The sequence below is a fragment of the Dromaius novaehollandiae genome, chromosome 6 (genome assembly GCF_036370855.1).
Source record: "Dromaius novaehollandiae isolate bDroNov1 chromosome 6, bDroNov1.hap1, whole genome shotgun sequence".
Classification (NCBI taxonomy): Eukaryota; Metazoa; Chordata; class Aves; order Casuariiformes; family Dromaiidae; genus Dromaius; species Dromaius novaehollandiae.
The window spans coordinates 45,140,100-45,165,925 of record NC_088103.1 but is presented as its reverse complement, the minus strand read 5'-3'; the positions used below and the strand labels follow the sequence as shown (position 1 = coordinate 45,165,925).

Here is a 25,826-nt window from a genome sequence, read left to right as displayed (position 1 = left end):
TGAGATAGTGATTAAGAAAGCAGCAATGATAATCAAATATATGGAACCGGATTACCCATAATCTGGAGCCCAAATATACCAAGGGTATAGTTGCTGAGATAGGAAATTATGCTTATTACAGTATTAAGGTTATGAGAAACATGCACAAACTGTGATTGCAAGGTCAGAATAAAGAGTGGAGGGTAACAGCTGCAGTACTGTCTCTTAGATGACTGGAGAATGGCAAGGAATACTATACACATGATGAAAATATAACCTGGTACTTTCAGCACAGTAGGAGGGATAAAAATTCATATTTCATTTAAGCCAATCGTCAGGTATTTCCTTCAGCACTATAGGTTATTTTAGAGGTATGCAAAATATGAAAGAGAAGTTTTTATTCTCAGACAAATCGGTTCCATTAACTACATGGGGGTGCATGTGTGCAGCTGTTAGCACAATACATCCTAATTTGTTTAGAAGATGTTTCAGAGAGAGAGCAAAACTCAGGATCACTCCAAAAAAGAGTGAGGAAAAGAGCTGCTGATGAAATGTGTCCGTGCTGGTTTGCAGCTGGGCTGGGTACAGTTACCCCTAGGAGAGGCGCCTCAAGAGCTGGCACACGCCGTGTATTAGTCAGACTGGTTAGGGAAACAAGGAAGGCTGAGATTGTTTCAGTGCTAGAAAGTGCTACTACATTTGTGAAAGGTAAAAAATACATACATACATATATATAGGGAGAGGGAGACTTACAGGGAATATAGTGCGGTAAGTACAAGATGAGGGTTAGTTGATGCAGATGCACAGCGTTTATCTACCCATGTGTCCAGCGTCAAGGCACAAGGCAGGAGCAGGCAGGTCTCGCTGGGGGCTGCGTGTGCACCCACCCGCCCGTACAGCCGCCCTCCGCGGGGGGAACCGCTTGTACACAGGCAGGGAGGCAAGGGCTTGCTGCCCGCTTTATTCTCCTTTGAATAAATGCTGTCTTGGATCGACGGTGTGTAGGAAGACCGGAGACAGTCTTGGGGGATTTAGCTGAAACTGTCCTGTAACTCTGTGATTTTGGAAGGAAGCACAGGAAAAAGCCAGGCAGGCAAACCAAAGCAGCGAGCTAGCTGCCCTGGGGAGCCACACCTGCCAAGCGCCCGCGGAGCGGAGCGCGCTGCCGTCGCTGCCTGTGTGTGTCTGTGTGTCTGGCTGGTGAGCCCTGCGGTCACATGCATCCCCGCTCCGGCCCCCTCCCTCCCCAGCCCTCCGTCCCACTGCGCTCCTCGCAACTTCTGCGAACTAGCCCAAAGCAGAAGCACTTAGCGCAGACAGGCTTCTTTACCCTTCTTCATGTCCTGGGGATTTGCCAGCTGCCAGGGCTGTTTTCCGTGTTTCCAAATAAAGTTCTGGGACTTGCAAAGGAGATTCATGCAAAAACAAACGATAATGATTGCCCTTAGCAAGAAAGGCTCACGTTCTCCGCTCTGCCTTGCTCTCTGTGCCTTTGGGCTGGTGCTGCTGCAGGATCTGTCCCAGGCGCTACCCATGGAGGATCAGGATTATTACCTGCAGGAGATTAGCAACAGGGATCATTATTATTCCTTTCCGTACCCCGGTGAAGAGTATTTCCCTTTCACGGAGCAACCTGGAGAGGAAGGAACTAGCCGTGCTGCAGAGACAGAGGAGGAGCACCCAAGGTTCAAACCAAGCAGGAAAGAGTTAAAACCGAAGAAAAACAGCAAAAAAGGAAAAGCTGTTCTTGAAACTCCACCAGGTAACTTTCCACCTCCTCCTCCAGAACTTGGAATCTGCTGAATCTCATGCTGACTGTGACTGTTAACATTAATGAATATCCAGTTAGTGATAGTCCTGGTAATAGTAACAATCAATGTGCTTGTAGTGATGATGATGACAACACATTAATTTTTAATATCCCACAGATCAGATCCTCGGCAGCTGTACAGGCATTTTTAACCCCTTCCTCGCCAAGTAAAGAGATTCGAGAGAGCTAATGTACTAATTATGCTGCAGTCTAGCTAGTGTATGGACTTTTCCTTCTTAACTACACCTGACCACTGACCTGCCGTTAAAGTTACAGTTCTATAAGCTGATGAAGAAAGGCAGATTCTGTAGTAAGAGCTGGTTGTGTATGGTGACACCTTGTTTTATTTCTTATCATTTTAATCTAGGAAAGGCTTCTGAATTAATTTAGCTTATGAACTTGTGAATTACTTTGATATTTCACTTTAAAGCCCCCCAGAGGAAGATATGTAGACAAAGACCTTGCCTGTAAAAGACTAAACCATAGCAGACTCAATTTAATTAGTGACCTGTTAAATAAAGGAATGAATCAGCAATAAAAATGCATTTAAAACATGACAGCCCTTAATTCCATCTTTCTATTGTTTGCATTTGACTGTACGGAAACATGCGATTGTTAAAATCTGCAAAGATTTGACCAGTTATTACAGTACAGTTGCTCCCATTAAGAGCTAGTTGCACCACCCTGAAATAAGAGTCTGTTCTTCCTGCGTTCTCTGAACGTGTGGTAAGTGCTTTACTGTTTGGGGACATTTAGAAGGAAATTTAGCCCATGTAATAAACTTTAGAGTTGTAAAGTTAGGGGCCAAATCCCATTCCCTTAAGGCTGAATTCCAATTTACTTCAGAAGGAATCTTTTAATATTAACAGCTGTAGCATATGGCACAAACCTTGCAAATAAGTCACTAATAAATGGAGTAGAGCAAAACAGAGAATCAGAGGTTGTGTGGTGACATTAACTTTCCCCAGTTACATGAAGAAATGTAGTACATGTAGAATTGTCACTGCAAGGTTAACACCAATAGAAATAAATTATCATTTGATTAGCAAAGATCTGAACTTTCATAGTGAGAAATGGGTATAAGAAATCACCATTTCTGAAATCTTGAAAATTGTTTGTGGGGCAGCCAGTTTGGATTGCCGGTTTAACTCAAGGCAGAAAACACAGACGACAAAAGATACACCTTGTCTGAGGGGCACAGAGACACGAGACATCTGTAACCTTGGCTCTGTCAGGGGCCAGCAGCTAGGCAGCAGCTTCCAAAGCAGATGGCACTGCCAGGGCCATCTGAAGTATGGCCTCACAGTGTTTATTATCCAACCACGGGTAGCACATGGCTTTTAAAGCTACCTCGGCAGGAGCCAGGCTTTTTCCTCTGCTGTGTGGCAGAGGCAACACTGAATGCCCACTGATAGCGGGATGTTCCCATGAGGCTCCTTGTCTGTATGCAGGATTTGGTTTGTACCCCCGTGCACCTCGTCTCCCGCCGCGGTTACACGTAGGTGCAGCACAATGGGCCATATTGCTGCCTTCGAGCCGTGAAGGCCAGTTGAACAAAACACATTTTCACTGGCAGCATTTCCCATGCAGTCTTCTCCGGGGAGAATTCCCTGCCGAGGAAAGGGCAGGATGACCAGAGGACTAAATTGTTGGAACTCCTGAAAACTGCTAAGATTCGTCGCTTGTCCAACAGCTGTTCTGCAATTCAGCTCTGCTTTTAGGTTCCCCGCTGGCTCCTTCCCAATTTCCCTGTCATTGTGGCTTCACAGATACTCCAGTAAACACAGGAGCACTGTGGCAGAGATGAGGATATCACCTCATCTGCGAGGGCAATGTTTGTTTATCTTTACTGTGAGACAGGCTTTTTCCCAGTTCCCTACCCAATACACTAACACGTTACAGGTTCTGGAGCAGATAAGGAACGATGCTGCCAATAACGACCTCCTTCCTTATGCAACACTGATTCCTTCCAAAACTGTTTTTTCTTTTTTTTAGGCACTGTGGATAAAGTAGCACAAAATTCAAACTATATTATAATTCTGGCCCACTGGGGGAGCAAAATGAGGTCTTATAGGCAGTCTGAATTTGGTAATTTCCTAACTAAGAATCTTTGGTTTTACAAATGGAATCACATGCCTTTATCTATATAGGGGTTTATGGAATTTAAAAAGACAAAAACTCCTCAAACCTCCCCCCCAAAACCCTCCATCATGTGCCAGCTGATTGACACATGCAAGATTCATCTTCTAATTTACTACTTTTTATCTTCAATCCCACCTTCAATCACTGAGTCCAGAGAGTCCTTTTTCTTCTGCATTCAGTCAGGTATATTCCTTCTCCTCACTTTCCCCCCCTGGACAGGACCATGCACATGGTCTATGGAGAAGCTTATGATGTACCACGAAAAGCAGCTCAGTTCCTGCTTCCACAACTCTTTTGAGACAGCTGAGCAACCAACCCGCAAGCTTTCACCAGCAAGTGCAATAAGAGCTTTTAAAGGTTACAATGTCATCAAGCCCATAATTTTTTGCAAAAATAGCCAGAGGTACAAGCAGCAACAGATCCCCTCCACTAAACTTTTGATCCTTGGTCCAGAGAATGGAAGCTTGATACCTACTCAACAAAATGGATGTTAGACTTATTTTTATGTGCAAAAAAGCAATGTATTTCCTTGGGAGCAGCTGAACTATTTTAACTAAAATAGCCATAATAAAGCACAAGGCAGACTCCCAGCAAAGAGAATGGTTACCCTTTAAGATGTAAGTAACTGAAAACAGGAGTCTTAACAGGAAGTGTCAAGCAATTTTAACTGCAGACAGTGTTAGAAGTTCCAGCTATAATATACAAAATCTCTCCTCTTCACCCTCCCAAAAGCAGTCCAGGGCACCATGCAGCAGTCCAGCCACTGTGCAGATTGCATGTAAAATTCCAGCCAGTGCAGTAACACTAATGGTTTAGTGCCATGTTGTCTGGAATCAGTTTAAACTGAATACCTGAAAATCTGGCCCCATGCAGACGTGCCTAAATAGTAATAGATACCTATAATTTCTCACATTTGGCCTGTTAAGAGGATGGCTAGAAATAGTAAGAGTGGCTACTAAACAGATGACCATAAATAGTAACTATGAATCTAGCTGTGTAAATATATATGTGGCTCGTATATATATGTATATATTTGTGTGTTTATACACATACCCAGAATTGGGATTAATTTAATGGACATGTAGTAAATACAAGAATCTGTTTTTTTGTGAGGCTCCCTGGAAGCTGGGGCATGCTGGATTAATTAGCTGTTCTAACAAACAATAGGCTGGCTCAGAACTGGAATGAAGAAAGCGGAGGAAGAGGAATGTGTGATCTGCCCTTTGGCTGAGCAGCTGGTACTGATCAGCTTTGTATCAAAGTTGAAATCAAACATAAGAGTCTGAAGGATACAGCACATTACAGATGACATTGACTTGATTTATTCAAGCTAATTACTGTAGATGTGAGAATAGGGATATTTTCAAACTGTGAAATATTAATGTAGGAACAGATCCTGTGGATGTTAGTGGGGTTGCAGTGACTTTTTTAACATATTGTTAAAATCAATATTTGCAAATACTTGAATCAGGTAGTAGTAAAATGTATCAACCTGCCTTCTTGCCCCTTAAATGAAACAGTACTAGGTCACCCTTGGAAGGTAAGCAGCTGCATTAACAGATCTCTTTACATCTGTACTTCCATTTTCTAATTCCATCCTTGCTTATTTAGGCCTTGATCCAAAGCCTGCTCAGATCAGTGGAAAGAGTTTCATTAACTTCAATGTTTTTCTTTTATGAGGCCTTTAATAGAGGTTAATATATGCCTTCTCAGTGACCATCTGTAGGGCAGATCCCTAGAGATGGTTTTGGGACATTGCCTGCATACAGGCAAAAATTTACTGGTGAGGGGTTTATGGGGCTGTGGTCTCCATCAGTGCTGCTTAATGTTGCATATTTGCTCTAGGTCGTGTGCCATGGGTGAACAGCTCGCACTACCATTCCTACTGCTGCTGAATCTGCCACAATTAAAATCCCTGATTACATACTGTTGCATACTTCTATTGCTTTTCAGTAAAGCTTTGAAATGACTTCAGAAAGACAATGTTAAAAACATTGAGGTGGCACAATTCTATTCCATATCTCCTTTTATATCTAACATTATACCATGCATTCCAAAGTATCATCTACCCAGCTTTCCTTAATCTGAGACTATCTATCATCCTTGTGAAGAATGGATGAAGTTGCTATTGACTTTAATGATACCAACCCAATACGGGTGATCAAATGAATGAGTATCAACACGAAAAGTGAAAGTATGTAGCAGTTACCTGTTTTTAACATCCCTACGTTTTCTGTGGTTTTGCTTCATTACTCGTCATTTGTCCTAAGGTGTGATGATAGTACACCTGCAGTGTCTGATCCTGAGAGGCTCTGTGCATCCAAATCTTCTAGCTTCAGTAGGGGTGGTGGGAGCTCCATACTGAGGGAATCAGGCCCTGACGAAATTTATGCTTGCTATAGCGGTTCTTTTTCTAGCCATAAATTCATTCTGTCTGTGAAATTTAAGGAGCCATGTTCATTTATATGCCAGTGCTCAAAATGGTTTTTAGTGCACATCTATTTCATATTTCACAGATCTTTCACTGCTTGAACTCTAGGCCAATCCAAAGCGTGTGTGTACTAGTTATCATCTACTATGCCCTTTATCTGAGGCTTTCCCCAAGCTTGTTGAAATTCTTGAGTCTTCAGATGTGCCACTGTTTACTTGCCTTACATTTGCTTGTACTTGTGCACTGTGACTGAATGTTCAATAATGTTTCTGCAATTTCTTTTCCTTTTTTTGATTTATGAAGCACATAGGAATCTCACAGGTGGGTCAGGACTCTCATTGGAACAGGTGTTACTTTTGAGCATATGAGATAGGACACAGTCAATGATCACAGTGGACAGAGCTTGCTCGTGTGTAATCGCAAGAAAACAAGGAGATTACATTCATCAGTGTGAAAATCAGCAGGATGAGCCTACCAGATCTCCGCCTTCTGCCAAATTTCAAGAGACACCAGGGCAAAAAGAAGTTTTAATCAGGTCTGAAAATAGGTCAAGCAGTGGGTGCTTATCAGGACTTCCTCCCAAGCATGAAGGAAGCCCAAAGGCAGTTTTTGAACAAAAGGGTGGTGAAAGTTGCCTTTGCTGGCAAATTAGCAGCAAGAGATGGATTATGGTACTGTTCCTGCTCACACTTTTTGGCAAGGCGCTACACACAGTCTTAAAAACCAGCACCCCACCTTAGTTTCCAGATGCCTGCCATTTGCCTCTCCTTGTTCCTGGCTTCCTCACGTAGCTTGGTGTGAGTGCTGTTAGTAGTACCTCATGTCCTCATATCTTGCCTACTGAAAGGCTTGCAACGTGGCCGTATAGCACAGGAAGATGTCGGGATGGGGAGAGAGATTTGCGTTCAGTGTCTGACAAGGAGTCAGTGAGGGAAGGCAAAGAGAGGATGGAGGGGTCGGTGCAAGCAAACATGAAAATTATCTTGCAGAAAGAATTTGTATGTATAAAAATGGAGTCAGTTGTATTCAGTGAGGCATTTATCAAGATAGGAGATAATCAAGGCTTGGACAGAGTTCTCTGAGTGAATGAAGAGAGACATTACTGAGGAAAAAATGGGAAGATTTTGGTACAAAACAGTAATGAAGACCTGAAGAGAGCATGAAGCAAGAAACAGTTTATGAGCTCACTGGCAGTTGCATAATGATTTTGTTCACTGTTAACAAGACATGAGACAGTATGAAAGGCTGAGATTTAGCTGATGGCTGAACATACATAAGAAGAAGCCACAGAAATATACCAGGTTTCCACTTAGAATTGACAGACATGTAGGATGGAGACGTAGCCTGTAAATCAGCTATGACACCATTGTGGTTTTGGTTGGGATTACCTAGAGAAAAGACAGAAAGGGTGGGATTCAAAACCGAGCCCTGTGAAACTCTCCCAGGGAACTGAAGTGGCAGGAGGGGGGTTCTCCAATTATACACTGAAGGAGGTCCTAGAGAGTTAGGAGGAAATCTAGGATGGAAGAGAGTCATAGTAGTAAAAGTTTTCAGAAAACTTTTGAAGTTAGGAGTGTTGAACTTTGTTGGCAAGTTGAAGATGGAGTAATGTCTCAGAGCTCTGGCTAGGAAGAAGTCATCAGAAACTTTGGCAAGATGCATTTTAGTGGAATGCAAGGGCCAAAAGCCAGAGGCTAGCAGGGGTCTGGAAGAGACCAATGCCAGGAGTGTTTCAGACCATGTATTCAGTGAGCCTAGAGAGAAAGGTGTGAAAGGAAATGGGGCAAGAGCTGGAAATAGAAAAGCAATTCAGAGAAATCAAGAAATAAGCTTTTAGGTTAGGGAACTGAATCAAGAATCAGAGGGTAAAATAAAGGTTGGGGATAAATGTGCATAGGATATTTAAGTGAAAGCTATTAGTAATAAACTCTTATAGCTACTAAGAAGAAATAAGCAAGGATTTACAGATATTACTAGTGTTTTTGTTATCTAATCTATTAGTATCCTCCCTATTAAACCTTCAGATGATTCCCATCTCTGAGAAGTCCGGAGGAAGAGGAATATTCCTTTGACCTAGAATGTGGAGTATAGTTTTAAAACTTTTGCATAAACTTTTTATACCAGTACCTTTTAATAACCAACTCATTGGCCCTAGATGCTCCTTGGAAGATCTCCCACAAATTTTAATATGACCTCGATCATGTCCTTTTTGCCAGATGTTTAACAAGCAAACATGAAAACATGTGGCTTTTAATGAGCTTTCTTTTATCTACCAGCTTCTGTCGTCTCCTCAGCATATCTACAAATAGAATAATAAAATATAACACAACTATTCCTTTTAAGAGCCCATCTATTAAAGGATGTCACACTGAAAGAGGCCAAAGGATGACTAAAAATGAATAAACAGCAACGCCTCTTGCCAAAAACCTTTCTCATTAACATTTTCCCCTACCCATGGCTTCAGTGAATGATGTAACATTAGGCAAACCTTTAGAATAAAGAAATTGATTATGCCTGAGAAAATCATTTTCCACTATAACTTTCCCAGCAGTCTTCTCTGGATTCGTATTAATTTCTGAGGTGAGAAAAATAGCTTTTCAAAAGAATAAAAGTTCCGCTGAACATATTTTAATAGTATGAACCTGAGTCTAGATCTGTTTCAGAAATGCCAACATTTTACAAATCACTCATTATTTGAATTTGTTCTTATCCTTTAATGTTATTCTCTGTTCAGGGAGCTGGTTAGCCCAACGGTCCACATTCAAATTGCACTTGCTTCTTTTGGTTTTGGAAGGAAGCTTTGTGTCAGCTGCATGAATTAGACTCTATCAAAAAGATGAAGTATTTGAAGTTGAAGGTATGGTGGAGAAGCAGCAATTTCTTTAGTTTTCAGTATCCGATTTCTTCCTGGGATTTATGAGCCCAATTCACTGTCTTTATAAAAAGCAGGCTACCAGAAGGGTAGTCTTGTTTGAGTACAGTCGAAATTTGTTTGTCACATTCACACATAGTAGTTGCTTGTGCTTATTCTATATGTAAAGAAGCATCAGATCTGGCTTTTTTGTCAGGCCTTCGGTGCAGTTAAGGAAGCACTGTTCACTTGCTCCATTGTGTGGCAGGGCCTGTCTTAGAAAGCAGGGTTTTCTGAAATAAACATATATGAATACGTGCCTTTTACACTCATTTTTTGGATACTCACGGAAAACAGAAACAAGAAAAGCTCTAATGTAGCTGAAATCATCTCCTATTTAAATTCAAGTGATTATACATGCAAAATAATTCATGGCCTTTATTCAGATCAAATAAACACTCACAGAGAGAAAACAGTGGTTTGTAATACTAATCATCAATGTTAGCAATAGATAACCAACTTTAATCCTGTCCCTGGGAGCTACCTTAAGAGAAGGTTTGGTATACTGATTAACGGGCCATGAATTAAAGAATTTCTTCATGTTTTGATGGGTTTTCATTGAAGAATGGTTTTGGCCATCTTATCTACATGGTTACGCCCCTAGTTTGTAAGTTAGTTCTCTGTAACATGCCTGAACATACTTTCCATGCCCTGACAGAATACAGCACGGGGACATGAGAATGAGGGTGTTCAGAGAACATCGTGGCTAGTCAGAGCAGGGGCGCCTAACAACGCAGCTTTCTGATTAACTTTTGGGCGTTCCTTCCCCGAGCCATGATACTGGCAAGAGTCCGTGCAGATGCTGCTCGCTAAGCAACAGAGCTCTCTCTCTCAGGGGTCTGTCTAGCTCCTTTGAAAGTCTTTCTCTGGGGAGTCTTCCTGTTGAGTTCAAGAGGTGTTAGGTTTGTTTTTTTTTTTAACATGTCTGACCAAGTAATGGAAAAAACTAGCAAGCCTTTAGTAAAAGGCAGTATGCTCTGAATTCATTACTGCTGAGGCAAATACATTTCTAATTTGCTTGTAGTATGGCAAAAGGAGCATTTATGATTCCGCTCACCTAAGGTTTTTTAGTTCTGGTACGTGGAATAACAGGATATTCTAAACATCTGCTGTGTGTTTTGGAAGGGTTAGAGCACAATCAGAAAGAAGCAAGTCACTTTATTCTTCATCACTAGCCAATGCTAAATCAACTTGCCAGGTGCAGAAGTAAAGCTGTTTCTCTTTTCTACCCATAGCTAAAAATGGCACCAAGAAAGGTGAGAAAAACAAGAGGAAGAGTGAAAAGATGCCAGATGGTGACTCACAGAGTCAAAGTGCCTATGCAGACACCAGAGAAAGTACATGAAGGTCATTTACAGCATCTTTAGAATACTTGGTTTTATCTGATAATCCTCTAGTCCTGTTTGAATTAAATTACAAAGAATTTTCTGGAGAGTTCATTGATAGATATCTAAGTCCTTTTCTTGACATAAAGTAGTTCCCTTCTGCTGAAGAAACATACTAACATTGACAAGCAAGGATTTGCACTGTGTTATCAGAGCTAAGGTGGAGACCATGCCAGAAAAACATTTTATCCCTGATTTCCACAATGGTTTTTAAGTGACTTTTTGGTTCTGGAGTGGTGTTTAAAGGAGCTGTCTTATAAAAGGGAGTCAGGCCCAATACACTGTACAATATATTTTGCAAGAATGTCTTGTAAAAAAGTTATATGAGATATCAGTAATATGTGAGAGCTGGAGAAATATATTTTACTCCTGGATTAGCAAGAGTGAATAATTTCCTATTCTGACAGAGCAGTGAGCCTTACCCTTGCACTGCGTGGTCTTTGTGTGGCCAGGTCAGTTGAAGGACAATAGGACAATCATAATTGTGGCTCCTGTGCTGTGGATTCGTGTCCACTGTGGTTTGACTTGATATTCCAGAAGATCGCACAAAAGCCAACGAACTGCAGCAGACTATAATGGCTTGCAGTAACTGTTGATCATGGGTGAAGCTGAACCGTCGATTTAATAGTGAAAGTACCTGGATACAGTATTAATCTTCTATTTGCTTCTGGTCATTTACAGTATGAGAATACTGTAAGCACACAGTGCTATTACACGATAAATATATAGTTCTGCTACTGCTTTCACACAAGCATTAGCACGATGATGAATCTGAAAATGTGCTGCTGCATCCAAGAGTCCACACAAGACATGTAATGAATTACATAATGAATGAAATGAATGGAATTACATGAATACATAAATTAAACATAGCTCATGTACTGGAAACAGTTTTTTCCGAGTTTATCTACTCTGTAGTTTCTAGCTACTGACATGGAAAATATTACATTCAAAGTGAATAGTGTAGCTGATTAATTTAACGGCCTTTTTTTTTTTTTTTTTTTTTGGTTAATCGCTTGCAGACCTATTCTGGGTTTAACTTCTTTTTTCCATTAATGTGAATTGTCTAACAGACTTCTTGTGTGAGCATATGTCAGCTTTAGACTGCTTGTGAATTAGCTGGGACGTGTAACTGGCAACAGGATTGTTCTGCTATGCTCAACATGGTTCTTAAGGACCCAGCTCAACAAGCAATGCAAATTAAATGTTCATGACGTTGATATTCTGTTCATTTTTTTTTACTTACACTCTTCTACAGATAAAAGAGTTTTGAAAGAAGGGTGGTCTGGTGTTCAAGACAGCAGACTGCAATCTAAGAGAGAAGCTTCTGGCTTTTCCACTGTATAGACTCTGGTGACTAACCAAGGCGGCACCCAAAGCCACGGAGACTTTCTGTATGCAATGCCTGTGGATAGTTACATGCCGGAGAAGGGGTCCAGCCAGTATAGAGAATGTGGAGAACAGCAAGGAGGGCTATATGTCTTGTTGACTTTCTTCACTTATAGGATTGAGGAGAGACATGTGACCTCAGAAATGTGGCCACATGTAGGAGTGATTTTGGTAGTGGTGGTTAGTAGTGCAGTTGATCTTTCAGTACTTCATCCCTTGGGAGTTAATAAAAAATACTAAAATAATAATCAGATCAGGACTTCTCTTCCCTTAATCCTTAAGTTTTAGAATCATGCTCATCTTTGTTCTCCAGCCCTCATTCAGCTCTTCCTGACCTTATGAAAAGTGGAATACCTCCAAGAGTCTGGGCTGAGAGCATCTATGCCTTAGCAGCTTGATGTTCAGCAACATTCCTTGTGAGATGTGTGTTTTTGTCAGCAATGAGAGTGGTTTAGCCATCTGGGCAATAGTTTGAAGTGAGTTAAAGGAAAACATCCTGTGCCATTATTTTGACTGGTGGCCATGTTTTGAACAGAGCCTGGCATGCTAGACACATTTAGTACCTAATACCACTGTCCTTTATGCTCAATACGTTTCACCTCTCGTCTCTGGGAAACACATATTAAAGAACTGTTTGAATATACTTCCATTATCATCACAAACTTAATATATATGCATTATAGACTTTATCCCTTCTCCCAGACAATAGGGAGTGACATTCTAACAATGCATACATACACTCAAGTAAAACTCCAGCCCTGGTCCCTGTGATCAGACTACCAGGGCTAACAGGGCAACAAACTGAACCCATATTGATTATGAACTTCACCCTCTTGCCCTTGTAAAACACAAAACCAAGAAGGTTACAACAATCTGAACACCTATCTGCTACGGTCTCTGCCCCTTGTCTCTATAGACTTGATTGTTTGGTTTAACCTCATAATTTTAACTCTTATGACAAACTACAGGCCTCGTCCTTGCAAAACGCACAGCCAAGATCATTATAGCCGTTTGAATATTCATCCATTACCAACTCCACACTCTGTCCCTCCACAGGGTACCTCCTTTGTGGGAATAGTAGGCTCAGGCCGTTGCTCCACATATCCCTCCATCAGCTGGTCCCAAAGCCCTCCTGTCTTGCACAGCATTTACAGGTGGCTTGGGCACCAAAATCCCCAGAGCAATGCTCTCGTGAGCCGTCACCTGTATCCCAGCAGCCCTGGTTTCCCAGCACTGCCGTTGGCACTGCAGGGGCACCTCCCTGTGCCGGCGGCTGTAGGTGTCCCGTATTTCTTGAATTTCACTCTGAGTGAAAGACCTTTGGGTGGCCACGCTGTGGAGAGGAGTGCTCCCATTTCCCGAGGCCTGCAGCGCCCGGGCTGCTGTCCGCATCCTGCACGGGGCGACGGCCAGGGCTGCGGGGCCGCACGCATGGGCTTGGAGCAGGACCCGTCCCGGCTCGTCCCGACCGCCTTCCCATCCGCTCCCCTCGGACTGTCCGTTTCGCGCGTGTTTCCGCACTGCTTGCAGCGTGTGGGGAGACGATGTTGTCTGCAAGGGGAGCGACTGAAACCATCTCCGTCTTTCACAGAAATTAGAGTATTTTTATGTTCACGTCTTCAGAGATACTATATTTTATAGTGACAGGTTTACAGCTCTGCTCTTCTGTCAGGTCCTCCTAAAACATCTGTCAAGTGAAGGGAAAAGTTCAGCATATCTTAAAAGAGTTGATTTCAGATCTGCATGTAAGCTCTTCCTTCTACCACCAGCAATACTACCACCCCATCACCAATTTTGACTTTAACACAAATAATCCAAGCCGTGATCAAGGCTAGTAACATATGGAATGCAAAATGCTGCAGACAAGTTTGAATTATTTGGTATTGCTAAAAATAAGCAAGTTAAAACCGGTTATTTGGGGTTTTTGATGCTTGAACACCAGTCAAATACCAATCATACTGACATTTTGAGAGAACCCCTTATGCTTCTACAGAAGTGATAGCATGGGAAACTTCAAAATATGGTAAAAAATGCTAGTATAGGAGTTATGCAGCTAAAATGCCATACAGTTTTTTGAAAACATGGAGAGAAAATAGCCCAAAATATTCCTTCAGAAATGCATTCCATATTTTTATTCCATAATCCTGAATCAGATTCTGTTTCTCACCTGTTAGCAAGCTGAAAAGCATTTCTTTGCACTCAGGGAAGCTTGCCTCAAAGTTTTTTCCACTCCACCTCAAACATACAGTGCTTTCCAAGCGGAAGAATGCCCACATTGCTACATACTTCCTTCTGTTGCGGGTTGGAAGGAGGATGGGCTCTCCAAGGCAGCACCCGAGTTAGCGATAAATCTCAAAGCATGGCCTGCATCCTTCACATCAGCCCATTCATGTTTGCAGCAGAGATGAAGACTCTGCTGGTGACAACATATGCTGTTGATAGCACAACAGTATTCTTCTGGTGAAGGATGTCAAACCTCAGTGGGCAAGTAGTATATGTTTGGATTTATTTGAATGAGTTCCCAAGCAGCCTTCATTGGGTCTGCAGGTAAGTATATCACTTCATTATGAATCTTTGGGCTTTCATCCTTGAGCAAGCATACTTTTTAGCATGCTTGCAGTTTTGAACTCACTGATAACTCACATGATATCTTTTGAAGCTTCTGACAGACTTAGCTTTGCTTCATTGACACCTCCTGTGTGCTGAATGTTTAGCCTGTGGTTATAAGCCTTTGCTGGACCAGGGTTGATTGTTAAACAAAGCAGAAAAGATGTTTAGACAGAATGAGTTTTGGGAATCTTTTGTGGACTGCACAAAGCAGCAAGCTCACAGGAAGCTGGAATGAGGAGGAAGGACCTCTGAACACTCAGTCATTTGGCTTGGAGAGTTGCCCACCCTTTGAGGTACTTGCCTAAACCTTGTTTGAACTGTGTCGGCTCCTTTGCTCGATGGCGTGGCACTGGAAGCTTCATAAGAGCTTCCCTGCTGAATCTCCAGTTCTTTCCTCTGAAATGTTGGGAGCCAGGCCTTTCTCATGATATTTTTAGCAATTCTCTTTCGGCAGACAGGAAGCGTAGAGGCTTGTGAAAATGCTGAGCACTCACAATTTAAGAGACATTAACTGAGCTTTTAAAACCACAGGATCCTGGTGCTTGCTTGGGCTTGAGGCAATTTTTTCTTTTTCCTTTTTTTTTTTTTAGTTCTCTAAATTGGCTCCCCCATCACTAGCTTGAAGGCAGGTATAGAGGAGGAGGTAAAATGGAAGGACAAGGGCATGCGGGAAGTGCCATCTTCACAGTGGGCACCTGAACTGAGAAAGTGAAAATCCTTCTGGAAGATTAGCAATGGCAGCCATGAGGAACCCAGCTGGTGAAACGTGGGAAAGACGGAGCTTGACTACAGTGTGCTTGTGTGTCTTCTGGGCTCCTTAAAAATCACGCCCTTTGCAGAAATGACTTTAAGGAGTAATTAACTGACTGTGCAAACTGGGCTCTGTGCTTAGATTTCTTCATCATTGGTGTATTTTCCGGTGTGATTCTTCTGCTGTGCTGGGTTTTGTTTTCCCCGCAGTGGGCCCAAACACCGGGTCATGGACCTGCTCCCAGGAGACCTTCCCTCCCACACCCATTGCTTATGCCCCAGCAGCTTACTCTTCTGCTCTTTATTTATTTTTATTTTTTTGCTCCTGGTCACATTTCAGTCCCTACCTGGATTTTATTTCCTTAAATCTTAGAGATGTAATTGTTTCTTGAAGCTTTACTTCCTGTTGCTTTAAACTTTTAAATACTTTATTAGCTTTCAGTGTGATTTTCATGGGTGCATCAGCTTGGACTTAGGGTGCTTTAAGGGAAAGGAGAAAGCTCTGTTACATGAGTTTCCAAATGTTTTGCTTTTCAAGACTTCTGGGTATATTGAAAGGATCTCTGGTTATTTTCTGTGCGCACTTGGCCATTGTTTTCATCCCCTCACTTGAACAGTTTTCCACACAGCTAAAATGTATCAGCTGCTTCTAAATTTTAGTACTGTATTAGAGCTGAGCCTGAATCAACAAACCAGTAAAAGTCTGTCAAAAACAATAATTAAGTAAAAAGCAAAACAAACCACCCAAACTTATTCTTTCTTTTACTGTGGTCAAGAAAATGCAAACTGATTCCTTTTTAAGGGCTGGGAAGGAGCACAAAGTTTGAGATCAGGTTAATTGTAACCACACAACTTTCTTCTGAAATCATTGTATGAGCAATAGCTCCAGGCACTATGATGACTTCTATGCTTTATGAGGAGTGTTTATTTTTAATCATTCTTATTATTATTTCATATGAAAGAATAACAACAGATGTGTTTAAAAAAAAAAGTACAAATGTCTAAACTTACCACTAGATCAGACACATGAGGTCTTTATAAAATGGAGACTTACACTTTATAAAAGGTTTTAAAACGAAGTTGGATTGATTTGAGGTATTTCCTGTCACAGGCTCCCTATATAGGTCAAGTATTTAGCCCAGATGTGCAACCTGGAGAAGGGATAGACAGGAACTGAGGCCAGTGTGTGCATGGTGACAGCTGAGGGTGGAACACACAAACAAACTCTCTTAACATTGAATATTCATTCATACCACCTCAGTGATTCTTCCTTATATTAGGCAACAAATGACTACTGTTACAAGAACAGGGATGTTAACTGGAAGAGGCAGTTTAAGCAAATTTTGGTCTCTCTCCTCTCCTCATTTTTGTATGATTGTTTTCTTGGCAATCTCTGCCAAAGTGTTCAGCCCTCCCTCCTGCTTTATACATCAAGGTGTGTGTGTGTAATTATGTGTTTGTCTACATGCAGGGGAAGCAAAAGTTAATGTCACTTCTGATTAGCAGTGTATTCTTAGGGAAGATTTAAAATTGGTGAGGATTAGTTTTTCACAAATCAGCAGGGAAGAAATGACTCTAAGAAAGATTGTCCTGAAGTATGTGCCCAGGTCTCACTGCAGATACAGACTATTTCTAGTCTATGTTTTGTTAGTAAATGCACATTTTTAATTTTAATCATGAAAAAGCGAAAGCAAGGTGGCTAAAGATGACATTTCAACTTACAGCTAAGATCATTAATGACTGTCTGCTGCCTAGAAAGATGGCTCACACTACTTCGTCACCATACTCTGGTGCTCACTTGCTTCCACCAAGAGCTAAGTCAGAAAGCCAATAGAAAACCCAGTCTAATCCAAAACCCAAGAACTGAGTAGCAAAGTGATCTTATCTTCTGCCCTGATTGTTTTGTGTTAAGCTTTGGACTACTTCATAAAGGAAGATAATGCATCTGTTTCAATATCATATCCAGCACACTTTCCACTTTTTAGGACAGTTCTGTCAATGCTAGAGCTTAAAGTTGATTAAAAGTTGAATGGCAGTAAGTAGCATGGACCAGGAAACAACGATTTCTGTCTTCTCAAGTGTGACAGACTTACTACTTAGCAATGGAGGTGACTACAGTAGAAGTGATTAAAAGTTAATCGTGCATCAGCACTAATGAGAACTCTTTTACAGTCTTTGAAGTTTTTCCTGCTCTGTGTATGCGGGCTTAATGTGTGTGTGGGAGAGAGAAAAAAGGAGAAAACTGGGTGATACCTGTGTAGTGCCATTCATTTCGGTGGAATTGTGCATTTTTAGAGAGCTGGTGCAGTTGTTCATGTGTATTTCCCCACCAGGTCTACTACAGTCTCAGGTGTGTAGTTCTGATCCTTGTGACAGAGGATATATGGTCCCTTTCCTACGTCCTCCCACTTGGATACTTCTCTTGTGCTGCCTGGGATTCCTGATATGCTCTAAAACGAGGGCTCTGCAACAAAATCCTTAAAGTAGGCAGAATTCCTGACAGATTTATATTTCCAGGACCCAAAATTTTGGAAAATTTCCGGGTTATGTATGTCTCATTTAGTCAACTGGAGAAGCAGCATTTTGTTATTCAGGAATATGCGACAGGGGTCTTGAATTAAATTCACCTAACTGGCATGACGGAAGATTAATAGGAACAGTCTAGGAAAGAATCCAAGGCTGTTTTGGAGCTAATCAAATGGAAAAGTTTTGGATGAAGGAAGAAGTTTTCATATTTCTGCTAATTTGGAAATTTCTTACATAATTAGGAATCAAATTATTGTTTCTATACCATGTCAGGTTTTGGTGTCATAATACAGTCTTCTTACACACAAACTTCTTATACTAGACATTGATATTGATCTGGGTGGATGCATTTTTTTTTTCCTTTTTCCCTCATTTTGGTAAAATATTGTGATATCAGCCAGGATCCTGATCCTATAACAGATATATGCCCTAAATTCTATTTAATTCTTGATCAAATTAAGGAAAGACATTTGCATATATGTGGTGGTGTTTAAGGGATTTCCTGACTGGGCTGTCACTCTGGACAACTGTGCAGTGAATGTGCTATACCTCACTAACTTCGGGGGTACTTGCTTGTGTATGAAATTGCTACTACACCTTTCATATGAGAGGTGGGAAAATGTATCATGATAAATCAATTTTATACGTGTACAACGGTTTTCACGCAGTTGTATTGTTTTGGTAAACTATGCTCAAGTGGAAATGTAAAAGTGGTTAAACTTAAGTACTTTAAAGGTGTCTTGTTTATTGGGCCAGAGTACTATCTTAAGATAGTAGTTGTTTTCTTTACTGATTTTGTACTTGCTAATGGTATTCCAAGTTTAGATGTTTATTTTTAATAGATGTGATTAATGTTCTTATTGTAGAATCTTTGGTCTTGCAGTATATCTCAGCAATTAGATATTTTAAGATATTTCTGGCATGAGCACATTGGACAAATACCCATCTAAAATAGTAATTTTAGTCCTATGTTCAGCCTTTCTGAAAGCGGTCTGAGTCAGTTTTTTGTCTCCATTGTTTGGCTAAGTCTATTTGTTTGGCTCTGGAAAAAAAAGAATGGTTCTTATTTTTGATGGCTGTACTCAGTTTTGTGGCTTTAGCTGGAATTGCATAAAGACTTTGTCCTGTGCCTCAGACAAACATCAGAGGAGACATTTTAAAATTACTTGCACGTAAGTCAGACTCACTCAGAACTCATAATAAAAAGTTAAGAACTGATCTTACTTTTATAGCTGTATTTTTTAGCCATTAAAGGGAATAATATGCCTTTTTCAAAGTGACTAAATGCACATACTGCTTTGTAGGGAATGTGGAGGACTCGTCAGGTCTGAATACAAATGAGTGGATACCTTTTATTACGAGCATCTGGAAACCTTTCCTGGGACCTTGCCTGCAGTGGCACTTAAAGACTGCATATGGTGATGGTCAGTTCTGTAATTCGGCTAGCTCTCTCATCGGTTTTTTCACTAGGGCTGGAAGCCTTGACCAAGCCTGAAATATAAGGCGCCGTTGAACTCCCACCCTGGTCCTTTACATAGGCGCGCAGCAAGGCAGGAGTTTCGCAGCTCCCAGTTTCTGACTGTCCTGTCTGCACCCCCCGCCCCTTTTTCCTTTTCCTTTCTCTTTAGGTAGAGAGACACAGGGAAGGAGAGACAAGGGCAGTTTAAGACATGTCCTGCTTTATAAGTGAGCAGAGAAGCAATGAAACGGGGAAAGGCAGTTCAAGCTGGAGGGCGAGCTTCCTGAATATCAATGCAGATACATTTACTGGTGAGCTGTGCCCCTCTCGCAGTACTAGGGACCCCAGCTTGGCTCTGATGGCCATATGCACGTATACATAGCCAGCTGCAGAGACTGAGAGTATTGGCTTGTTCAGCGTGAGCTGCAGCTCCGAGTCGTATTTCTATACGTACCCACCTTTCCTCTTTGAGGAGGCTGCTGGCTGTGGGCACATATGGTTGCTTCTTTCCCATGAACAGAAGGGCTACAGTTAGCAAGATTCAGACCTGGGAGGAAAAGTGAAATGCTGCTTGTGCCCAAGCATGTTGATTTTATGCATGTTGGACAGAGCTTCTGCATTGTCCACATCATAAATCACATCACCTTCTAGGCAAACTGTATGATGGTGGCAGCAGCATGCTGCTCAGAGAAGGTTATATGGTATCTGAAGTTTGACTGAGCCTCCTGAGTCTGAAAACTTGGCCAGAAAGCCTCCAGCGAACAGGCTTTCTGGAAATTCCTGCTTCCAGCTGTGCCAGGAATAATAGAAGCTCATCCTGCTGAAGGTGCTATTTTGTCATATCTAGAACCAGCCACAACCCTGGATGTCTGAGGGAGCAAAAATGTGAAAAAATAGTAAAAAAAAAGTGTACTTTCTAAATCTCAAAAATATTTTGTTTGATGTCTAATGTGACCTAAAGGGTCAAGATAATTTATTCTTTACTTGCCTTGGATTGTTGAATTTTCCTCAGCCTTGGAAGTGAGAAGGGGAAACTATTACCCTTGCAGTGAGTTTGTACCCTGCAACCTTTAAAATAAATTATGTGCCCAATCCTGCCATCTGGTGCACAGTGTTTAGGTAACATAAAGGGAGCGAGTTACAGTGTGACCTTTCGAAAAAGCATAAATGTCTATAATAGAAATGTAACTGACCGTGTTCCCCATCACAACCAGAGTAGGAACATGTGAAATATATTCATCTGGTGCAGATTTCCTGGCTTTTTTAATGTGGTCACACAGCAAAGTGGTTCAGTTGTGTCCAGTTACGTTACAGATATCTCTATCCTCTTCAGAAGCAGAGGAAAGAAAGAAAGTTAAAAATGAAGCAGAGCGTAGGCTGAATTAATAAATAGTGCATAGAAATGGAGAGTGAGAGAGAGAGAATATGGTGTGATATATATGAGGCATAATCAGTATACATCCATATGCCAGCATAGCTTTGGCAGACCCTTTTGTTTCTGCAACACAATGCAAAAAACAAAAGTGGTGGTGTTAGTTTTGTAAGAGTTCAGAAAGTGTTCTTAGCTCTGATTAAGGCACCGTTTCTGATATTCTTGAACAGCAACATTTGATTTCCTAAAGAACTTTGAATTTTAAGGGCCAGTCAAGAGCTGAGGTAGGAGAATATGGAAGCGTTAAGTGTGTTTGCACCACAGAGCTCTGCGTATTGCTGGTAAGAAGTATGGCAGGGACTCAACTTTTTTGGCCTTGCCTTTGAACAGGGAGTGGGCAGATCCCTGGTTCTTCCTCATAGTGTGCTCATCTACATTTCTGCTGTGTGATGTAGATAAGAAGAGGGCTGTTTTGTTTGGATAACAACGGCAGTGAACATCGCAGTGGTCGAAGGCTCCTCGGACCCTTTGCACCGAGCAGGATGCAGTGCTGGTGCAGCTGTATCAGCTCGTACCTTTGGCTTTGCATGCAGGGCACTTCTACCTGGAGCTGCCTCTGCCTGTGGATGTGCGCTTAGTGTGAAGAGCAGAGTCTCACTTGTTTTTTGGCTTCACCTAAAGCCCATGAAAATATTTTTCCTGATTTAAGGAGGCTTTGGATCAGGAACCTCATACCAGAGTTGCTTTTTGTGGTTTCATATCTAAAGCATTTTTTGTTATCTTTTTTAATCTTCAGCAGCAACCATGAAGACAAATGTGTGTTACGGTCTTGTGATAATATTACCCTTTCCTCCCAAGAAAAGTCTCCAATGTCTTAAAGCCCATGCAGTATTTGCTGCTCGTGCTAGAAAAATGCATGGCTTTGATACAACATTAGAGCACAATTAATGTTGTCTTAGGATAGAGAAAGTTTTGGAATCTATTTAATCCTTTATTTGAAGTTCAACCTGGGACTATAATTTGGTATTTTAAGTTCTATATCGGGGATTTGTTTATAAGTGTATGTTGTTTGCTTTGTTCCTTTGCTGCCCTGGGAATGGGTTTATAAGAAAAAACAAATGAAAGCAAACTGTGTGCTTGAAGAGCCTTCATCTGCCTGCAGTGCTTCAATTAATCTGGAGTGCACAGGGGCGGGTGGCCTGAATTCAGACTAGGGGAGAAACTAGTTTGTATTACTAGCAATCCTTTGTGCACGAACAAAGTCAGAAGGCGGGGAAAACCGCTCAGACGGAAATCGATAAACCTGTTTCCAGGGAAAAGCTGGGGCAGACCAAGTATAGAATGTGACTCATGAACAGCTGTGAAGATTTCACACTTCCATGATCACATCTTCAAAACAGCAAAATTTAGCTAGACCATGTTCCCCCCACAGGTGGTTTAAGACTGTAAATATAAGAAATATTTAGAAAATGGAGAGCCTTGTTCTGTTTAATTCAGCCCCCACAAAAGCTGCGTAACAGCAAAGCAATCCAAACATAGTCAGCAAGTAACTGCTCAGCAGAAAGTGCATTTACTGTTATTGCACCACTCAGGTACACTGCAGTATTAAAATACTTTGCATGTCTGTTACCTAAGTAGTATTTGAGACACAGGAATTGGACTGCCAGAGTTTCCATTAAAATTTTCCACTATTAGAAGATGAATTATCAACTATACTTTTCACAGGAAAGCCTCTAAAGTTAGCTGTTAGGGTCAAACTTATTATACTGACCTCATTAAAAATATTTGTACTAGACTATAATGATCTAAGAATTGGATCAAAATAGTATGAACAAAATAATAAACATTGAGGATTTTGTCCCTAAAAATATATGCTTAATTGTATGCTTAGCTTTCATATGTCAGTAGCTTCACTTACTTTGCAGCCTCTTAGTTAACTATGTTTAAGTATTTTGCTTAAATGAGGCCTACATTCTGCATCTACCCTGAGATGGTCCAGAAGAGGAAACAGAGACTCAGAAATCAAGACTACATCTGCCCTGGGACACGTGGTTTTGCCGTGAGATGCCTGACCTCTCCGGGTTGGCAAGACAGGGGTTGAATCTGCGGAGAACAAGGTTTCAGGAGAGGGGATGAGACTATGTCCAGGTTTGATAAGCAGATGTGTAGCCATTTATAGAAAGAAGAAACTGATGTTGATTAAAGTAACAGGTTACTACTAGAAATAGAAACAGCACCCTAGAGCACATCAAAGTGGCACCATACCTGATTCCCTTCCCAGCATCGACGGGCCATCTCTCGGCAGTCGGCACATCCTAGTCCTTGTCCCTCTCCCTGTTCGGGCAAACGCTGGCCGAACAAAGGCCGAGATGTGCAACGTGGGTTTTCCGGCACTGTAAAGTGGCCAGCGTGAGAGGGCCTGATTTTTAAAGGAGCTTTAGTGCCTTGTTGCCAGTGAGGATTTTGGCTGGGCTGCATTACTGAAAAACATACTTGCAGTGTATATTTTGACAGAAAATGCACAGTTACAGAAATCAGTTACAGTGGAAGGATCATGAGGGAATCACGTTTATCACAGTGAAAATCTCATCCAGCTTTGACTAAAGTCAGTGGGAGTTCTGCTTTTGACTTTGGTGGTGCAGGCTTAAGCCCCAGATGCGTAGCTACAGGTACCAACGAGGAAAAATACCAGGCATTAAACCATCATTTGTGTAGAGCAGATGCTCTGTCAATTTACTGTCAATGCTGTCTGGGCTTCCACTTGTCTCCTCTGGACTGTTATAGCTCTGTAATATAACAACCCTTTTGCCCAAATGAACGTTTTGAAGTGCAAGTGGATCCTTATCATCTGTTTAAAATGACAAAGCTCCTGGAGCTAAAACACATATCATAAAAAAGAAATAGTCAGTCAGAGTACATTCAGCTTCCAAATGTCAGGGAGACTGTCAGGCTGCAAAAGGCTGATATTTCTCCATTTACAGATCTGAGTATCGCTGTGTGTGAGGAGTTAGACAAGCACAGACTTGTGGGAATTGAAAAGGAATACAGGTATGGCCCTTACAAATATAAATAGAAAGGAAACATGCTGCTTTTTTTCTGTATGAAAAACAGAACATATTCCTAAACGGATGGAAAATATTCTTTAAATAAGACAATCATTTGGCTGCTGTGCCCCCCCAAAAGAACAGTAAAGGATGATTCTCTAAATGCATCCTTATTAGATAAAAGAGCTATAAAGACAATCAGTGCTTGTCTGACGATCTTTATTTACAGCAGAAGAAAATAAAATAAGTGAATAATTTAGGCAGTAAAGATGAACATGAGTGTTTTCCCTGCCGTATCTTCTGCTGATGAAATTATTCTGCATTTCTAAGAATGCCTGCTAATAACATTGTACGATAAAGAACAGATAATGTTGCAGCAGAGCAACTGTAAGGGCACATTTATACTGCAGGTATAAAGATGACCAAGCTGGCTCTGCACAAGCTGTTTTTTTAACCAGAGCTTTAGTGGAAGGTGGTGCATCAGTACGGCACAGCCGTCATGTAGCTGTAACTGCGCTCAGACCTGGGCTAGTGTCCTGCACAGTGCAGAGCCCTGCGGAGACAGCAGCTCGAGTTGCTGCTGGCCTGAGAAGGGATCTCAGTACCTCCTTCAGGTAGTCCCATGGTATCGGCCAGCCCTAAAATATAGTGCACCTTGCTGTAATGTTTGATTTCAAGAGATGAGGCTGTGACTGAAGCAATTCTGAAGTGTTTCCCCCGCTCCCTAGGTCAAGGGACAAGTGATGGCTGACAGTATTGAAGCATTAGAAATGCCTTGCTGGCCTTAGCTGTGATAAAATCGTCCATCCGGCTGGAAGAAGGATAATTGAAAATATTGGACATTGAGATATAGCCATTTAATATAGCTAATAGGAAAGTTAATTTGAAATGAAAACCTCACAAGAACAGTGTTCAAGATACAAATTTTATTAAATCTGATTCCAAGCCCTTTTTAGGCCTTGGAATTAATTAATTTGATCCAGACATCTTCCTAGTGACTTGTTTCTAAAATAAATACCTATTCCTGGTTGAAAATCATGTGTGGAATCATGGCTAGATATGGGCCAGAAAGAGAGAGATTTCCATACCTCAGCCTCTTCTCTGAACCTACAAGTTTGATGTTTGTTTCTCTTTTGCTGTAAAACATAAGTGCTGTGGTTAGATACTGATAGGTTTTGTTAGTAAGTTATTATGTACATAGTGCATGGATTTAAATGTCATTCAAAGCCAAAACTAAATTTCCTGTATTTGTATGATTTTTCTTTTAACCCGTTAAAGAAATGACCAAAGAGTTAGATCATTTCCAGTTAAATTTATAAGGTTTGAACTGGTCTGATTATTTGTGTTACCCAGTTCCTATAGCTTGTGTATTTATTTTCCAAACTAGTATGGAGAGCACAAAATCACTAAGGCAGTCTGATAGACTGTGCAGCAATTTCCATTATTATATAGAGGTTTTTCTAAAATTACATAAAATATATTAAAATGATGCTTTAAAAAGTAAAGTTTTTATGAATGCCATAAATCAGTTCCTTTTCCTTTGTATTTGTTAAAAATAATTAGATTGTCCTGGATGTCTCTAGCAGGTTAAGGAAAGAGTAAAAAAAAGAAAAACCAACTAAATAATTTCTCTAAAACTAAATTTGAAGTATGACTCAGGATATATATATATATGTATTTGTCCTGTAGTGAACTGGCAACTTTAGGTGGATTGTATTATATTACAGTGAATAACTTGGAGTTAATCAGACTGGGCTGTGCTGGAAACTTTGCCTTCACCTTCTCTACACATTACAGATCAAAGTTATTATTTGATATTTTGGTATAATATATTTCTCTTCTTATTCTATTATTGATGATGAAATTCATATGCACGTGGAAAAAATTAATATTCCTAAAGAGTTAGCAATAAAATATTATGGCTATTTATAGAAGACATAATTACATTTAAAAGCAAAATCAAAGACCTTCTCTTGTAGAAAACAGCACAAATTCCATATTTTGTTGCTACTGCACAT

General features: G+C 41.0%; 1 protein-coding gene across 1 annotated transcript in view; it reads left to right on the top strand.

The window, feature by feature from the left end:
• The first annotated feature begins 1,224 nt into the window (after positions 1-1,224).
• The window catches only part of CPXM2 (carboxypeptidase X, M14 family member 2), an 83,488-nt gene continuing 58,886 nt past the window's right edge, over positions 1,225-25,826 (top strand). Inside the window, exon 1 of the mRNA XM_026115895.2 lies at positions 1,225-1,741. Within this exon, the coding sequence (XP_025971680.2) occupies positions 1,318-1,741 (424 nt within the window). The 5' untranslated portion in view covers positions 1,225-1,317. The remainder of the gene's footprint in view (positions 1,742-25,826) is intronic.